Raw genomic sequence first — 19,691 nt, forward strand, 5'->3', positions numbered from 1 at the left:
AAGACTCACTGATTTTTTTTTTTTCCCTGAGATGTAGTTTTGCTCTTGTCGCCCATGCTGGCATGCAATGGCGCAATCTCAGCTCACTGCAACCTCCGCCTCCAGAGTACAAGTGATTCTCCTGCCTCAGCCTCCCGAGTAGCTGGGATTACAGGTGCCCACCACCAAGACCAGCTGATTTTTTATATTTTTAGTAGAGACGGCGTTTCACCATGTTGGCCAGGCTGGTCTCGAACTCCTGACATCAGGTGATTCACCTGCCTCAGCCTCCCAAAGTGCTAGGATTACAGGCGTGAGCCACCGTGCCCAGCCAAGACTCACTGATTTTTATCCTAATATTTAGCAAACAATTTATCAGAAATGTTATCAATTGTCACTGACCTCTTTGTCCTTTTTATTCCCTCACCTTAACTTTCTTTACCTAGAATGTGTTCCACTTCCTTCTGCCTCAATTTTTTTGTACGCTCTGTTCCCTTTGATGAGCATGACTAAATTTCATTAGTATCCTTCGAATTGCTGGTCAACCGTTACGTATTCAGGTAAATAAATGTTCTCTGCCCTTCCATACTAGGTCATCCCCTCTGTTCCCACAAACAGACTCCACACCTCTCACAACTTCCTTTGTCTCTTCTCTGAGACATTTGACACACTTGCCATTAATAATTGTCTGGTGGCTTGCTGTTCATTGGCTCTCACTACAAATACAAGGCATTCATCAGAAGGGCAGGGACTCTGTGTTGTCATTTCAGTTTCCCAAACACCTTACAACTATCTTATATGGTGTAAGTGCTTATTAATTATGTGTTAAATATGTAAATGATCAGTTGACTTCAGGGATTTGAAAGCCTTATTCTCCTCATATGAGACATTCATCATTATAAATTCAGTTTGGCTACATAGATGCTCCCTGTTTATTTCTCTGGAATGAAGAAATAAGGGTATTACAACCATGCTGAGCAGCTGAAATCTGGAGTATTTTGTTTAATTGTGGCATCAAAGAACTGTGACAAGCTAAGATCAATTGAAAACAGTCATAAAGATGAAAAGTCTGGAGACCATCTCACCTGAGAAATTTCTCAGGAAATCAGGAATTTGGTACCGGGAAGAGAGAACTCTAGCTGAGTTGTTATGCAGGAATACGTGAGCTGTTGGAATAGATATTTCTCCAATGGACATAACTAATACCCATATATAAGATTTACCATGTTGTTCAACCCATTTATTCACTAAAGACCTAGGAAGCACTCACCATGTGTCTTGCACTACTTTAGGCAGGAGTTTGTAATGATGGAGCTAACACACTCATAAAAAACAAAAAGATGAAGACCAATTAAATAAAAATTGGTAACTAGTATAAAACAGATAGGCCCCAGTGTGTGATGTTACCATCCCTGTGTCCATGTGTTCTCCTTGTTCAACTCCCACTTATGAGTGAGAACATGCACACGTATATATCTATGTAACAAACCTGCACATTTGCACATGTATCCCAGAACTTAAAGTATATACCTGAGTAAAAAAACAAAACAAAACAGATAAGTACCTTGAAAGAGAACACAAGGAGAGATCACCATAGATTGGGTAGTTAAAAAAAAAAAATTTAAAAGCTCCAAAAAGGGAATTTTCCAGATGAAATCTGAGGCATGAGAAGCGGGCAGGTCAGGCCTATAAAGTTTCTCCTAGCAGTAGAAAAAGGGAAGTGTATTCCAGGTAGAATAATTCTGACATTGGAAGATTGTAAGGAGATAAAAATGTAGCGTCCTCGTGACTTAGAAAAAGGTGAATGTAGCTTGGGCATTATATGTAAGCAGAAGTGTGACACAAGATGAAGTTAGAGAGAGGAGCGAGAATCAGATGAGGTAGGGCAGAGTCGGTCACGATTAAAAGTTTGGATTTTATTATTTGTGCTACGTGAGAAGTACCTGGAATTAAAATGTTTTTCCATTTGATTTTAAAGGGATACGTTTTTGAAGTATAACTTATTAGAGATAGATTAACAAAGAATATTGAATGCCAGGTAGAATAGACTAAGCAAAAACTACGTACTTCACACACACACGCAAAAGATAACAGTGAAAAAAGAAACAACTGGTTAGGTTTGAGATCTATGTATTGCAGTTATATCATGAGCTGAATTGTGCCCATCTCTGCACACCCCAACCCCATTTGAAGAGGCAGCAAGATGGCAGCCATGTGCAAGCCAGAGAAAGTGGCCCCAGAGGAACCAATCCAATATGGACCTTGATTTTAGACATCTAGCCTCCAAAACTGAAAAAAAAATAAATTTCTGTTGCTTAAAACCACCCACATTGTGGAATTTTATTATGGCAGCCCTAGGAAACTTCTACAAAGTGGAACAGGCACTATTTGTCAAGGGATTAGATGTAGAGTGATAGAAAATTAGCAGCAGGTATCATTCCCATGTTTGCCAATGGAATAACTAGGTGGATAGGGATGCCATTTCCTGAAACAGAAAGACTGAGGGAAGAGCACATTTCTTTGGAGTAATCAGGAATTTTTCTTCAATTACCCCAAATCTGAGATGACTGTGAGGCATATTTAGTAGAGATATAAATCACAGCAGCTGATTATTTAAAAATCTAGAGCTCAGAGGAGATATCCTTGTTAAAGGAATATACATGGGGTGTCTATTCATATATGTGTATGCATGTATGTACATATACATACTCATTAGGGAGTGGATTATTCACTCCCTATTATTCAATATTAGGGAGTGGATTAGATCACCGAAGGGGAGGTGGTAGAGAAATAAGGGAAGTACATCCAACACTTATCTCTAAAGCAGTCAGCATTTCAAGTTAATGTGGAAGAAGAACAAGCAAAAGACACTGAGAAGTGTCTCAGTGTCTTCACAGTGATCAGTGATGTAAAAGTACATCTGGGAGAGTATGATAAAACAGAAACGAAAATAGATGGTTTCCAAAAGGAGGGCATTGCATTTAAAATGCTGCTGAAAGTTAGAGTAAGATGAGAAAAACATTTATCCCTTTAACTTGGCATCATGAAGGTCTTTAGTGATTTTTGACAAGATTTTTTTCAGTGGAATTGTGGGGGTGGAAGCCAGAATGGACTGAGTTGAGAAATGAGAGGGAGTCAGGAAGTGAACTGAATGTGATTGCTTTTTAAAAAAAGATTCATTATGAAGTGTATCTGAGAAACAGGTTGTTGATCAGAAGTTTTTAGACAAGTAGTATTGCTATAAAATATGTATGCTGATGGAAGTGGTCCAGGAGAGAGGGAGAGATTATTGGTGTGAGAGCCAATAGAAGTAATATGCAAGTTACTTGTGGAGGGGATGGCTCTTAGATAAGAGCAGTATCTCCCTGGAGATAGGAAGACAGGAGAAAATGGGTGAAGGTACAATCAGTTTAATGAATATAAGGTATTTTCCATCTAATCACATCTGTTTTATAAATAATGAATGAAGAAAGGTTATCACTTATCATTCAAGAGTTGAGGAGAAGCATTTTTAATGATCAAAGAAAAGTTACAAAATATTCATAGGGTGTAATAAGAGAGGGAGCTTATAAGTAACAGTCTGTGTGGTGAGATCATGAGAACCTGGTGACTATAACTTTACAGGGACAGCTAACTGCCTGAGGGTGTGAATTTCTTCAGTAATGCTCTGCTGCATGGGTCCTGGATCAGGAAGGGCAGTTGTTCATCACAGTAAACGTGGTGATCCACCAGAAAAATGTTAAATAGCTGAAGATTGTTGTAAGTAAATTTTTATAACAATGGGCGTGGAATCCATGGGATATACATTAGTTACCTATATTTGCATAACAAATTATCCCCAAATTTAGCAGTTGGAAGCCACAAACATTCCTGATCTATAGTGTCTGTAGGTCAGGAATCCAGAAGCAGCTTAGCTGCTTGATTCTGGCTCAAGCCTGTCATGAAGTGGCAACCAAGATGTTGGCTGGGCTGCAGTCCTCTCAAGACTTGAATGAGGAAGCTTCCACTTCTGAGCTCACTCATGTGTCTTTTGACAGGCCTCAGAAGGCCAAACTCACATGGACTTCTCTATTTAGGGCTGTATGACAACATGGCACCTGGCTTACTGGCAAACAAATGCTCTAAGGAAGAGTAAAGGAGCTCCCAAGATGGAAAACACAGTCATTTTATATCTTAACATCCCATTGCTACTACCATATTCTGTTTGATAAAAGCAAATTTCTAAATCTAGCCCACATTCAAGAGAGAGACAATTACACAAGGACACACGTATCAGGAAGTAGGGATCATTTGGGTCCATGTTAGAGGCTGCTTACCACAGGGTATAAGGAGGAAAGTGAAGATAAGAGCAGAAATTGGTGGGAATCACTAATAATAAAAAAAAGACCTGAATTTTGTGAAAGACTTGATTCCATGTGGTTACTTAGGAGGTGAGTTTATAAAACAGAAGGTTGTAATTGGAGAATTGAAACATTAAATTTTAAATACTGGAAGCAGTTTAGTCACTGGTTAGACTTTTTAGTTAAAGACCATAGGGAACCTAGAACTAGAAATACCATTTGACCCAGCCATCCCATTACTGGGTATATACCCAAAGGACTATAAATCATGCTGCTATAAAGACACATGCACACGTATGTTTATTGCGGCACTATTCACAATAGCAAAGACTTGGAACCAACCCAAATGTCCAACAATGATAGACTGGATTAAGAAAATGTGGCACATATACACCATGGAATACTATGCAGCCATAAAAAAGGATGAGTTCATGTCCTTTGTATGGACATGGATGAAATTGAAAATCATCATTCTCAGTAAACTACCACAAGAACAAAAAACCAAACACCGCATATTCTCACTCATAGGTGGGAATTGAACAATGAGAACACATGGACACAGGAAGGGGAACATCACACTCTGGGGCCTGTTATGGGGTGGGGGGAGGGGGGAGGGATAGCATTAGGAGATATACCTAATGCTAGATGACGAGTTAGTGGGTGCAGAACACCAGCATGGCACATGTAAACACATGTAACTAACCTGCACATTGTGCACATGTACCCTAAAACTTAAAGTATAATAATTAAAAAAAATAAAAGGAAATACACATATGCAAAAATAAAACATAAAAAAAAAAGACCATAGGGAAATGTGGATGAACTAGTAGGGAAACACACAGACACACACACACAGAAATAGAATGGAGAAGCTAGTGTGTCAGGATAAGACATCTGCATGGGAGCTGAAGTCATGAGAAGAGGAATGGAAGTCAGGTAGACAGGAAAACTGCCAGCCAGCAGCTAAAAGATTCCATGAATGGAAACTATAACCTGGAGGAAGAGGTAAAGCTGCAAAGGCAAATGCCTTGATCTCTACAGAAAGGTGAGCATGAAACTGAAATAAGGAGTACATATTTGAAACCAAAGGGGAGATTAAGGATACTGATTCTGCCACTGACCCATTTAATCAGGGTATGGAAGCAGCAGACACATAAATTGCATCTGTTTGACACTGTTGGAAGAGATGCCATGTCTTCATAAAAGAGCAGGCTTCAGTCAAGGAAGTGGGTAGAGAATATTCTTCCTCTTGTTTGTTGGTATAAAAAAGCATGGAGATCCAGAAGGCAAAATGAGAGAATCTGCCAGGAAGAGAAATGGTAGAGATAAGTGGATCAGAATTGGTAGAAACAGGACTGAACATGAATAAATGTTCAGAAATAATAGGTAGTCCATAGACTTCAATACCTGGTGTTGATAAAGCTCAGCAGATGTGCTGTTCCTGGCAGCTTTAGTTATTGTCATCATTAATGATAAAGTGGGACTTCTGTCAAAGAAAAAAATTATCAGAGTGGGAGAGGAATAAAAATGGAAAGGACTGTCTGTACCTCAGAAGATGATAGCAAGGGAGAAAGGCAAAGCTAGTAAAACTATGGAGGTTTTCAAAATTGTGATAGAATAGAGAGGCATTTCCAACCTGTGAGTGGGAAAATTGTGATTCTTTCTAGTCTAGGATTTAATTGCATTTTTCTCTCACTGCTTCCATTTCTTGTGAGACACCTTCTGTTATTTAGACTATGTCAGGAAGAGCCTTAGACATTATTCAATCACTCTCTTTTCTGTGAGATAACTGAAGTCCAGAGAATTCATAGCTTCTTGTCCTTAATAAGGTATATACTTAGTGTCAGTTTCGTGAGTAAAAATGAAGAATCTTGATTTCTAGTATAATTGAAATTTCAGGGATTAAAGATAATGGTGTAAGGATAGTAACTTTATATGAGAAAATAACTAGCTGAAAAAGGTCAAATTTGGGGGTGAATGTATGTTCGATTGCAAACCCATATTTTGAGGTTTTAAAGTCCATATTTTCCAAGATACTTCTACAGCACACAAATATGACATTATGTGTTACCTACTTACAGCATTTCCTTAATATCACCAATGAAATCTTGAAAATTGATGGCCAAAAGTATTTACCAACTTTTTTTTAACTTGTATCGTTGTATAGGGAAATAATGATAAAAAATGGAAACCTGATGCAACTGGGATTTTTGTAACCTTGACTTTGCCTAGCATGGAATAGGACTACACTTGAACTAACCCAGGATAGCTGTTCTATGACATCTCCCTTAACCCCAAGTCTATCCCTTTATTTTTTAGTACTTCAATGTACTTTCTATTCTGGGATGTCCAAGTAGAAAATGACCAATTTGTTTTTTTACATAGAGACTAGAGGATATACAGCTTGGTTTCTGAGAGACTTCCTTTTTTAATAATAATAAAATAATGATAATAAACAGGAGGAGACAGAGGAGAAGAAGTTGTTTCACTTTATAGTAAATATGCTAATTTTAAGGATAAGTTCTCATAACAATGTAATCTTGTAATATTTTGATCATTTAATTAACATTCCAAAGCTTTGTGTATGTGTGTGTATATATATGTGTGTGTATATATGTGTGTACATATATATGTGTATATATATATGTGTGCATATATATATGGGAGACACTAAATACTAAATACTAAAAACTAAATACTAATACTAAATACTAAAAAATTAAGGCATATTTAACAAGAAATAACCTACAAACCTATCCATGCTTCTTAAAGCCTTACTGAAAATAACAAGTCACAGAGTTTAGAATGTGGTAATACAGTAATATCAGAAAAACTATGACAGAAAGAAGGAAAGAGAAAACACTTTCTAAAATTGAGTAAACATCTTCTAGAAACATTCTTATTTGAGTATGAGAATTCTGCAAATGATACTGAATTTTAAGCAATGATCCTGGATTATAGGGTTATTCTCAAAGTGGAGGGACTAAACTTAGCACATACAGACAAAAAGATGAAACAGAAATAAATCACACTTATAACCTCATCATTCCAAAGTAATCTTAATAAAATAATAACAGGAGAGATAAATTTGAAAGGCTTTAATATTAGATACCTGGGTCAATTTAAAATGCCATACCAGACTATATTTTGATGTGCTAACACTGACCTCTCAATAGTTCTTCTGTAAATCATCAAGGAAACTTATGTAATAATCAATTTATACAATTAACATGGTAGTTTTGGAATTAAATGCATTACTTTATAAAAGAGAAATACAAAGCAATGTAGTGAAACTTCCCAAGCAAATATATGTGTATCAACTGAAATACACATATACATATCATATACATATATATACACACACGTGTATGTGTACTTACAAATAATGCGTGCATACATATACATATGTACGTATAAAATATGTGTATATGTGTTTATATATGTAAACATAAATATAGACATAGACTTGTGAAAGAGACCAATGAAAGCAGATAATTATAATTTGAAATGGTGATTTTAATATGTATTCAGTCATAAAAGTGGACCAACATCAATAGAAAGGAAAGGACAGAGAGCTGAGGGTGTGTAAACTGCTGCTCTCTTTTTGCTGTTGGGTCAACATGTCAGCAATGCTTTCATATGGAGCATCTTGCAGACATGAAACAAGGTGGTTCCTCCTTTCTTTGCCTTTGGATTGTGCTGTTGTTAGTGTCCAGAGACCAGACTGTCCATATAGGGTTCTTTTTGTGATTCTTTATTATAATTCCCTGAGGAAGTCAGACGAGCCTGGGGTTACTGGAGACAGTGTCTTGCTTGGCGTAGTTATCATCCACAAATCATCTGCTATAAATATATCTCAGCAGGATCATCATCAGGCCAGCTCAGTAGCCTGCAATTTATGAAGGTTATGAGAAACAATGTGAAGGGTGAAGCGCTTTATTAAGGGTGGCTTTCTTTTCTGACCCTGCCCTGACTTCTACTTGAATATAAATGATCCTGGGAGTAAGTGATCCTTTCCATTTAGGATTTAGGCTTTTAAATTGTCCCTTTCAGCTGTTATTCTTATGCCACTGTGTCATGACTTTAAGAATTTCTAAGAAATAACAAAATCACAGTGTTACAAGATAATATGAGAAATCACTAGATGCAAAATAGAGGTATAACTGAACCTCACATTACATTCTTTCCTTTTTATGTATAAACCATCCAAAGCATTTTTTCCTCCGTTTTTATTCCACATCTGTCATGCTTTTTTTTCCTCTGGATAAAGTAACAGAACTGACCAAATTGCCTTGCAAAAATCATAATTACGATCTCTAGGGAAGTTTAAATAAATAAAATGTTTTTCTCCTTTGTGTTGCTCAATGTTCTTTGTTTTTAAAAGAAAATGTGTTGCTTAAACGGTGTTTCAAAATTTGTTCTGGACATAAACCCTAATTATTTCCTTTTAACATTTCCTTAAATGAATAAAAAATATTGTAAAGAACCAAAATGACAGAAAACCAAAATGCCACCCAGGCTGCTCTCTTGCCGGTGATTTGTTACTGGGAAAATAGTTAAAGCCTGCTGGGGAATTATTAACTGTTTCCCTTACAGTGTTTATCCCAGGCACTCGTTTAAGACGGGAAAGCCTTGAAGAGGGTCACTCTATTAATATGCATTAAGAAGTAAAGGACCAATTTTAATATTTCAAACAACTCCAGTGGATAACAGACCATAAACTTCCTGTTTTCACTATCAATCTCTTTTAAAATGGTGTTCTTGGCTATCCATAATCGCCCCAGGGGAGAGAAACAAGCGGAGGAAGAAAATGCAAGAGTGAGGGGAACAAATGATGGAAAATTGCTTTATTCAACTTCACCTGCCGCTCGAGAAACTCACCCTTACGAAGATTCCAGCACTTTATATGAATTACCCATTATGGTTTCCTCCCACCACATCACTGCACTATTTTAGCACTTGTTTTGCAAACCACCAACTGCGTTTACAAGTAGAAACATAATCAGGAGGCGAATGACCTTTTGTAGCATGTATCTGAAGCTGGTTTATCAGACACTTCGTCAGCCAACTGTCCAGGAGGCAAAATGACTATCTATGATGATAGATAGACAGACAGATAGATAGTTAGATTAAAAGGTGGGGAAACATCCCTTTTCCCTTTTTCCTTTCTATATAATCTGTTTTTTTCTCTTCACCCCTTTTCTCGCTTCTTCCCACCCCGTCCCCAAACCTGTTACTAGGGAAACTTGAAAAAGAATCAGATACATTAAGACTACAAAACGAAACAAAAGTTTAGACCCCGAAACCATGATTCCATTGCCAAGCAGAAAGCAATGCAAGAGCCCAACGTCGGTCGCCGCACCGCGATCCTGACAAAGCCTGTATGGAGCCAGAACAAGTAAGATGTTAATTGCAGCCTCGCAGAGAAAAAAATACTATTGTTCCAGCCAGAGACACTCAGCAGCTCGGTAGCTGGGATGTGCCCCCTCCGCTGCGGACTGGATCAATTCTGAATCCCGGTACTGAAATGACAGCTCTCTGGCTGCGACAGGTCTGCGCTGAAAGAAAGAGAAAGACGATCAAGTCCAGCATTCACTTCCCAACCTTCAGAGTCGCCTTCCCATCCTCCGCACCCCCCTGCCTCGCCTCCCAGTGAGTTTCTCTTACAGTTGGTCGCCGCCAGCCCCAGCGGTGGGAACTGAGGATGCAAAAACCTCCCAGACGCAGAAAATACCGCTTTCGGGACGTGCTTGGGTTTGAGTAGCCGTGACGTGCAGGCGCACCGCGGCCCTGGCTGGAGCTCCGTGGAGCCCCCCTCCCGCCAGTCTCTCCCCCGCCCTCCCGCCGGGACTCCCTCCTCTCCCACCCCGCGGCTCCCTTCGCCTTCTCTCTCACACACCCGCCCGCGCCCCCGGCAGGCAGAACTCCAGGAAGTCGCAGCGGCCGCGCCGCGCGAGCCGAGCCTCTGGCGGGCGGCGGGGCGCACCGCAGCTGTGCATAAGAGGGGCGCGCGGCACCCGGGACGCGCGCGCACACGAGCACGCGGGAGGCCGCCGCGCGGACGCGCTCCCGGGACACGCGCACCCCCCGCGCGCGCGCCGAAGGGAGAGCGAGCACCGCGCGCCGGCGCGCACACCCGAGACAGAGCTTTACTATCTCGCTCCCTCTCGCGCCTCCCTCCTCGCTGGGCATTCAAACAGCTTTCCGACATCACCAGCCAAGGATTTTTTCCCCCCTCTCCTTAGTCGCCGTCCGTCCATCAGTACCTGCAGGGGGGAGGAGGAGGAGGGAGGAAAGCGGAAAGAGGAAAAAGCATAAGCCTGAGCCTTCCGATCCGACCACGAATACTCCTGTAATAAACCCACCGCCCCAACAAATCTGCCATAGCAGCCGCCGCCGCCGCCGGTCACTTCTCGTCTCAGCGCTTTCTTTGCTTCTTGGTTTGTTGGGGGTAGCTTTTATGAAACAAATCTTTGCTCTTAAGCCACTTACATTTTGGGGGGTTCCTTAGAGTCTCCCTTGGGGGGGCTTCTCCCTCCCTTTAGCCCCCCTCGGTTTGGAGGTTGGATTCAGTTGGATACGGCGCAAGGTTCTGGGCTCCTGCTGGCTTTTTTTTTCTCTCTCTCATCGACCCCCCTTTGGTTCCCACCCCCCACCTTTTGCTTTTCGTATGTATGCATTTTTAAAAATAAATCCTGATTTTGGAAGCTGAGCCGGGGAAAATGGGCAACGGTGATTGGGACCGAAGGGGAGTCTCTCCGTCACTGTTGCTGGGACGCGTGCCTGTGCTGGTGTCTTAGAGCAAGAGCCTCCCTGAGCTTTCGGAGTGGAAGGTAAGGAAGGGGGTCCGGGGTCACCTTTTCTCTGCCGGGGGTCGCCACCGTGGAGCTTTGGGCTTAATGTTTGAGAAGGGAGGAAAATGAAAGGAAAGGCTGTTGCTGGCGGATGGGGAGGCTGTGAGCAAATCCGACTGTCTGCATTTACTTAAACGCCGCAGTTGAAAAGTTAGAGAAGTCTGGTTTTCAAGAGGTGTGCTGGGTCAGAAGGAATAAGCGGAGAGACCTAGAAAATCTGGCAGTTTTGTGTGATTGGGGTAATTTTATGAGGGGAAAATTTTAGGTTAAAAGGAAGTTAAGAGAAGGCAGTGGGTCTTCTATTGGGGGGAAAAATCTGTGGAGTGATGGCGCCGTCTATGTTCGACTAAACTAAAGTGTCACCCAGAAAATCAGTTTTGAGAATAGCTAAACTCAATGCTGGTTTGCTTCTCAGCAAGAGATAAATAAATATATAAATAAAACATCCTTGACACCTCCGTGGCCAGCCTTTGCCCCCGCCCCCACCCCTTCTTTAAGAGGGAAACACGGCTTTTTGAACGGGCCCTGCAGTCCAAAGGGGGGTGAGGGTAATGATTTATTTTTTATTATTTAGAACAAAACAAGACTGTGTACTCCAGACTGATTAAAAATAAAGAGCATTATATTGAGTGCGCTCTCTTGAGCAGGCATTAAAATGAATTCAGAGCTATTTCCTCACTCTCTGATCATTGATGAGCACGGCATTGCAGACATGCACTGTCAAATAAATGAAAGCAAAAGTACCAATTTCATTAGGAAAAGACATACGACCTTTTTTTGAGTTCCTGATTATAAAATGAAGTCCCCTTTCATGGATGGAATTCCTAATTTAGACACTTATTGTCACATTGGCTCTCAACGCCTACACTCTATCCTGAAGAACACTGCGCAGACCTGCATTGCCTGCAAAGTGCAACACCAAAAAAAAAAAAAAAAAAAAGGAAATTATTTCCAGAATTTCTTACAACTTTCTCTGTTTTTTTTTTTAACCTTTAAATGCTCATTGGCTTTATTTTCTCATGAAGAAAATGCATTATTCATTGAGCTATTTGCTTGAAACAGAGAACACTGTTTTGATGGTCCCAGCAGTTCTGATGTTATTTTAAACTGCTGCTATATAGAGATTTAGAGTTGGGGCTGTGTTTGCCTATATCAAGACATAGAATTTGAATTATAATCTGGAAAATGCAGATCTATCTTCAGGGACTTCGGTCACTGGATTTGGTGTGCATGCGTTGGTGTGTGTTATGCAATGGGAAGGAAGAGGGTTTTATCCTTTGATTCAGAGAAGACCCAGGCAAAGACATGAAAACTCTTAACTATCTATATGTCTGTATGTCTGTCTCTGTTTACAGAACAGTGGAAGAGACTGCAGCCTAAAGACTTTTAAAATTAACTTGGCATCACTTTTATCAGCTCAAAGGCTAAACAAACAAACAAAAGCAGTGTCATTTATTCTAAGAAATAACTTCTTAAAGGTTAAAGCTGAAAAATATTCAAGTTATTTTTGGATAACAACTTACAGAGGTAAATATAACCAAGGACTACTTTATTATCCAAAGCCAGGGTTGAAATTAAAAAAGAAAAGAAAAGAAGAGGAGCTTTGGAGTTGTTGTTGGAAAGGGAGCAATTTAATAATTGAAATCTGCTAGGAACAAAAATGTCAATGTATTTTATTACCATGTGTAAGCCTTAAATTACAGTTGATAAGATAATTTCTCAAAAATTAAAAGACTGAAACCAGCTCAATTACTATGGTTCTGGATTTTTTTTTTTAACTGATCTCACCTTTGGATACAGATACTAATACAGTGATCCACTTTATGTATCCCAAAAGGGCATGTCACATTGAAATGACTGCCTTAAATCCTGGTTCTCAATGGTGATGTTGAACAACAAGTCTCCCCTATGTATTTATCCATCTATGCCCTTTCTCAAATGATGGTTTTAAAATTAACTAATCCACATGAATGCCCATGTTTTTGCAAAGGAATTTCTGAGCGGTTCACATGGTGGCTCCTGCAAAGGCAAGTGGGGCATTTGGGAGATGATGTTCCATCTGTAATAAATTATTATTTGTGCTTTTAAAATTGTGGCCATAATTTATCATCATTACTTTTCACATTTAAGAGAAGAGAAATAATGTGATGACAGCTGTTCCCAGATTATCAGATTAGATTTTGTATGATGGTGTTTACCGCAGACAGAGGACAGAGAGAGAAAAGGGTGTATAGACTATAGACTGATTAATACTATTTTGACAATTAACATTTACATTATGACGTTTTAAAACTCCATGTTTTCCCTTTTCATTCGATAGAATGATAATGGACGTGGAGGATATCCTAGTAGATAAGTTAGGGCATTCCTATTAATAATCTATTAAATGTTATTTTTAAATTGAATATTGCGAATTTGACCATTGTGAATGGCCACATGAGGGCGCAGTTCACACAGCAACAGATAATTTTCCTGTGTTATAAAATAAAAATTACCTGCCCTTCTTTTAAAAAGGGCTTTTTACTGAAATCTTGAAAACAGCTGGCTGTAATATTGAAAGGAGTTTATTTTCTCAATGCACGTAGACTCCTACTTGCATTTTACTTTCATTGCCATTTTTACAGGCCAAATGACATAGGATGAAGGCTGTTCGTAACCTGCTGATTTATATATTTTCCACCTATCTCCTGGTTATGTTTGGATTTAATGCTGCCCAAGACTTCTGGTGTTCAACTTTGGTGAAGGGAGTCATTTATGGATCGTATTCTGTAAGTGAAATGTTTCCTAAAAACTTTACAAACTGCACTTGGACGCTGGAAAATCCAGATCCAACCAAATATAGCATTTACCTGAAATTTTCCAAAAAGGACCTTAGCTGCTCTAACTTTTCACTCCTGGCTTATCAGTTTGATCATTTTTCCCATGAAAAAATAAAGGATCTTTTAAGAAAGAATCATTCTATAATGCAACTCTGCAATTCCAAGAATGCTTTCGTTTTTCTACAGTATGATAAAAATTTTATTCAAATACGTCGAGTATTTCCAACTAATTTCCCAGGATTACAGAAAAAAGGGGAAGAAGATCAGAAATCTTTTTTTGAGTTTTTGGTATTGAACAAGGTCAGCCCAAGCCAGTTTGGTTGCCATGTATTATGTACTTGGTTGGAGAGCTGCTTAAAATCAGAAAATGGGAGAACAGAATCATGTGGGATCATGTATACAAAATGCACCTGCCCTCAGCATTTGGGAGAGTGGGGGATCGACGACCAGTCGCTGGTTTTGTTAAATAACGTGGTGTTACCCCTGAATGAGCAGACAGAGGGCTGCCTGACCCAGGAGCTGCAAACCACCCAAGTCTGCAATCTTACCAGGGAGGCCAAGCGACCACCCAAAGAAGGTAAGTGCCAAAGAGAGGGGAAGGTGAGCGGGGGAGCACTTTTGGGGGATGGAGTTAAAACGTGCTGTTTCAACACACAGGCCTAATTATTTATCCTTTATTGTCACTTTTTGATTCATTTGATTTGTGCTATTCACTGATAAAGGTCTCTTGAGCTAGTTTTAGGTTTCAAGGTTTTAGAGATAGGGCGGTGAGGACTGGATAGCTCAGCAGCATGCGCTGGAAGTGAGGGTGGAATTTTCAGGAGAAAGATGCAGAAACCTAGAGCCAGCTTGCACTAGAGGTTGGTGAGGAGGGAGAGGGGTGTCTTTATTCAGGCTGCAGCTCCTCGTGGTGACACACACACGCTCCACCTGTGAAGTGGATTTATAGACATCTCCCGTCTGCTCCAGCCCAGCAAAACGTCCACTTTACTTCCTCTCTCCTATCCCCACGGAGTCCTTCCCTCTCACTCCCCACCCATTTCCAGGTTTGATCTTGGGGCATCTTGACTAAAAGGTGGTGCAAACTTAATAGCTTGCCTGTTTGGACCAAATGACTTCCTGACACATGAAGGCGGGTGTACCCCCCTTCTCCCCTGGTCTGGAATTTTATTTGAGGTGCTTGCGCAAAAATCTCGCACGCTTGCTCTTTCTTGGGTCAGAAGGAACTCACTAGAAGCGCAAACTCTCCAGGTCTTTTGGTTCTGGAGTCACCTGAGGACGGGGTGGAGGGGTGCAAGGAAAACACATAGTGATCCTTTAAGACCCCATCCGCCTCTTGAGAGTGAATTTTTGCCTTTATCTTCTTAGTCCCCGGTTGACGTACACGAAGAGAGGGAATGTCTCAGAGCTAGCTGGGGGGAAGGAGGGGGAGGAAGTGCAACGGAAATGCGGAAGAAAAAGAAAGTACAGGAATGATTTATAGTTTTCACCCAATCCCCAGTGGGGGAGCTACCAGAGGATTTGAGATTGTGATTATGTTTAATAATGCAAGAAAGCGTGACATATTTTGAGAAAATGACTTTTGTTGTTTGGAAGGTTAGTGGATGTTGTGTTCCACTCCTTTAAGGACACTGCTGATACATATTAGTTCTTGCTTCCCAATCCTGCAACCAGAGAGTGTGTTGATTTCTTATGCAGGAAATGTTTTCTGATTGCCACAAAGATCCCAGTCTGTGGAAAGGGACAGCCAAACTCCAGTCGCCAAGCTCCAGTCCCTCTTTCCTTTTCCTCAACCAACAGAAGTTGTCTTTGTGGCCAATATAAAATTGACACGTTGTTGGAGAATTTTCTTTAAGGGTAGCCAAGGCTTTGTAAGGGGAAGTGGAGGGATGGAGAACCAAAATAGCCTAATGCTATTTCTCTGCTGGCTGCAATTTAAGGGATGGGAATTATGGAAGAGCAATGGTAGGAGAGGAAAAGACCTGTTAGAAAATGAATGCAGACTAATGGCAGTGAGAGAGGGGTGAAAACCTTAAAGATTTCTGCAGGTCAGTGTTTCACTATCAGCTGTGACTGAAGAAAACAAAGTGGTTTTAAATTACAGGAGTTATTTTCTGTAGTAAAAAATCCCAGAGAAGCATTTGCAACTGCAGGGATGGTATTTAACACCATTTAAAACTAATTAGTGTCCCCTAGAATAAGAAGCTACAGTACGCACAAAAAATGTGATGTTACAACCTGGCTAATAAACCATTAACATAGGAAGCTGGTTTTTGTTTGTTTTACTGTTGTTTTAATACAGTTTAGAAAATCTGTTTCTTCAATGGTTAAATTTCTATCATAAAATTGAGTACTGATGACAGTGGAGAGTGAATTCAGTGTCACAACTCTTTAATATGAAAGGTGGTAAGTGACAAAAACAAAGTTGTTGTGTGTGCATTAAGCATGATTTTCAAAGATTTTTTGATCATGATCCCGAGATGTGGGTTAAGATAATGCTGGGATTTACAGAAGCTACTAGATAGCCATTTGTTTTGTAAGTGAAGACAAATAAGAGTGATTTTAGACAGCAGATGTATAAATCATGGGAGACAAATTGTATATTGTCATTAATTCACTGGCAAAATGAAAAAGAAATACCTTCACTGACAAATATACTTACATTTAAAGTGCAGTATGATGTTAATAGAGTTGAACTAGGAAAAGTTTGTATCATAGGGGAACAACATATGCTATGTCAGTAAAAGCACATAGTCTCTATTCTGTACATTCTGAATTTGTGTTCTTTGTTTAGGTATTCTGAGTTCAGAAAGGTAAGGATAAGTAATTACTGATGACACATTTGTAGGTGATGTATTTGTTAAGTAATTCTTACAAAATACATGTACCACTCTTTACCCCAGTTAAATAATCTCTTTTTGGCTAGGCTACATTGTAGGAAAGGAATGTGAAAATCTATTGACCTTTGATTTAATCAAATTTAAGCAAAGTATATTCTATCTTCAATATTTGATATTATGATATATAAAATACTAATAAGTAATTATTTAATACCATTTTAAATAAACTACCATATAATGACATAGAGCTTGAGGTTAATCATTACATATAGCTGTGCTAATCATATCTCATTTTATTCCAGAGTGTTATTTTATATGATAACATGAAATTCCAGCTTTTAAAATTGGGTTTTAAAAATTCCACTTATATTTTATATTACTTGGTGTTTTCCATTTCCTATTTAAAAAGGTTGTCTCTTAAGTCAGCAGAGGAATAAATACAAGATTACTCTCCTTTGACTCCCATTTTATTCACTAATAAATACTGACTCAGAAGGCCTGCCTTGAGTAGAAATATCTTCAACATGTATTGTACCATAGAAGTGGCACAAATTCGAAGAGTCTTCACGCTTAGTAGATGTGATTCCATATTGTTTTGTGTAATACTGATGGTGATGACAAAGATATATCAAATGTTGAATATTGTGAGTGTGTCCACTGGTATTATGACATAATATTTGGTATTTAGTATTGAAAAACAATAGACTCTCAGGAGTGGGATGCCTACTTTGAGATAGGATTTATGCTAGAACCTTCTTTAATAATATATTCATGTACTGAAAAATTTCATAGCCAGAAAACAACGGCAAGAAAACTATTGCTGTTTTTAGTGACACCAACAATTACAGATGTTATCTTGAATATATCATACAAAGTAAATTATTTGACTAATGCTTCATTAAAGTATTACGTTTGAGTACATTTTTAAAATTTCTTGTTTAAGATCATATTTGACATATTTGGGGGTATCATGTGATTATAGAAACTTAGTTATTTCCCTAATTTTTATATGAAATTGTGAAAGCCAACTAAGTGAACAAAATGAAGCCTTTTTTTTTTTCCAAATAAAAATGTCTTATTTCAGACAGCTTTTTAAAAACCTCTTAACATATAACGGCTATAACTTAAAAAAAAAACTCAAATAACATTATAGTTTACCAGTTTTTAGGTACAAGTCAGGAGAAAGACTGGTATTTATTAACAAAGTCATCTTTAATTGTCCTGAGGTCTTTACTATGGTTTATAGGACTCTTTTGCTGAAGATAATTCTGGACTATATAGCTGAGATATAAAATGTGGAATAAAAATATCTTATTTCTTACCACTTCATTTATAATAAATGATTAAAACAGTTTTGGCAGAAAAATTCTACACCAGGATATCTAAATCACGTAATAAGCCTTAATGGAATCTTTGTTTCTTACTGACATCAATGGTGCTACTTATGTGAAAGGAAATTGGGATCTCTGTATAGATTCCAGGAAATCTGAACACACACACTCATTTGTCTTTCTACTCTGCCTTTGCTAATCCTTGATATTCTACTCCCCAAAGGAAGTCTCACCATAGGCCTGTGTAGACTTTAGCTCATGCCTGCGTGTGTATGTGTGGTCATTTTTAGGGACATATTTGCAATCTAAAGTGATTTGATTCTATATCAGTTTAATTGTCCCCATTTCTTTTTACCTTTGTTCTGTTTGCCCTCAGATAACTTTAGGAGTCATCATTCACCTTTCTCTTTACACTCTTTTGATCTTCCTTTTTTTTTTTCGTTTGTCACTGCCAGGATGCCATACTCTATCAGAATGCAGAACGATTTACTGAATCTGTTGTTCCTTGAAGAAACAGCCTGACAGTTTGCCCTGTCCCTGTGCTGGATCCCACAGACCTTTGCACATACTGTACTTCTTTTCTAGCATTCACCATATTGCAGCGTGATTTTACATCAATATTTTCATCTCGGCTGGTCGCAGTGTCTTGCACCTGTAATCCCAGCACTATGGGAGGCCGAAGCGGGTGGACCATGAGGTCAGGAGTTCAAGACCAGCCTGGCCAAGATGGTGAAACCACCTTCTCTACTAAAAATACAAAAATTAGCCAGGTGTGGTGGTGGCAGCCTGTAATCCCAGCTACTTGGGAGGCCGAGGTAGAGAATTGCTTGAACCCTGGAGGCAGAGGTTACAGTGAGCCGAGATCGCACCACTGCACTCCAGCCTGGGTGACAGAGCAAGACTCTATCGGAAAAAAAAAAAAAAAAAAAAAAATTCCATCTAACTCTACCAGACTGAGTTCTTCAAGTAAAATAAAAACAATAAACAAACAAACAAATAAACAACAAACAAAAAAAACCTGAGGCTTTCAATTATCCAGCACACTCTGAACATGGTTTTAGTAAATACTGGTTGAAATGAATGTGAAATAAATGAAACAAAAAAACTCAATAGGAAAGACAGCAATAAATAGGTTACAATAAAAAGAACAGAAGTACATGACTTTGGGAAAGCATCTACCTTTTACTTACACCTTTATTAGGGGAAGATTGCTATTATTTTTATAATTTCCAATTTTATTAATGCATTATTGATGTCAGTTCCTGATCTCCAAGGTGTTATTTTAAAAGTTTTTAAAATAACAAGGACTTACTAACAAACATTCTTAATTATTTATATGTTTATTTTAAAATGTCAATGATAAATAGAACTTGCTATGTATGCCCATCTAGAAAAAAAATGGTAAGAAAATTTGCCATTTTCTATCTCTTTATTTGACTTCATTTCTCTCTGTGTTTCTCTTTTCTGGCCCTAGCATTACTTGTACAGTAATGACATTTTGCAAATCCTCTCCTCCACACTTTGAAGA

General features: G+C 39.0%; 3 protein-coding genes across 7 annotated transcripts in view; 2 read left to right on the forward strand and 1 right to left on the reverse strand.

Annotated features, from left to right (window-relative positions):
• Nucleotides 1-7,814: 7,814 nt before the first annotated feature.
• On the reverse strand, nt 7,815-10,530 carry LOC103784636 (uncharacterized). 4 transcript variants are annotated; one of them, XR_010112440.1, is made up of 3 exons: nt 9,618-10,530; nt 9,338-9,411; nt 7,815-8,208 (listed from the first exon to the last, which is right to left on the reverse strand). XR_010112440.1 is itself a non-coding variant. In XM_063605374.1 (3 exons), the coding sequence occupies exons 1-3, from the start codon at nt 10,509-10,511 to the stop codon at nt 8,163-8,165; spliced, it is 645 nt and encodes a 214-aa protein (XP_063461444.1). In that variant the 3' UTR covers nt 7,815-8,162. The 4 variants fall into 4 exon arrangements, 2 of the variants coding, with proteins under 2 accessions (XP_063461444.1, XP_063461443.1); XR_010112441.1 differs by having other exon boundaries at nt 9,338-9,877; nt 9,987-10,511; XM_063605374.1 differs by having other exon boundaries at nt 9,987-10,511.
• Nucleotides 10,531-11,041: 511 nt separating this feature from the next.
• LOC130541598 (uncharacterized) lies at nt 11,042-11,119 on the forward strand. The gene has a single exon (XM_057302536.1). It carries the CDS (start codon nt 11,042-11,044, stop codon nt 11,117-11,119), a length of 78 nt encoding a protein of 25 aa, XP_057158519.1.
• A 2,693-nt stretch (nt 11,120-13,812) lies between these two features.
• The window catches only part of ADGRB3 (adhesion G protein-coupled receptor B3), a 750,487-nt gene continuing 744,608 nt past the window's right edge, over nt 13,813-19,691 (forward strand). For both annotated transcript variants that reach the window (XM_003809552.7, XM_057302535.2), the window contains exon 1: nt 13,813-14,569. In XM_003809552.7, coding sequence (XP_003809600.3) covers nt 13,813-14,569 — 757 coding nt within the window. The remainder of the gene's footprint in view (nt 14,570-19,691) is intronic.

Source organism: Pan paniscus, chromosome 5 (genome assembly GCF_029289425.2).
Source record: "Pan paniscus chromosome 5, NHGRI_mPanPan1-v2.0_pri, whole genome shotgun sequence".
NCBI lineage: Eukaryota > Metazoa > Chordata > Mammalia > Primates > Hominidae > Pan > Pan paniscus.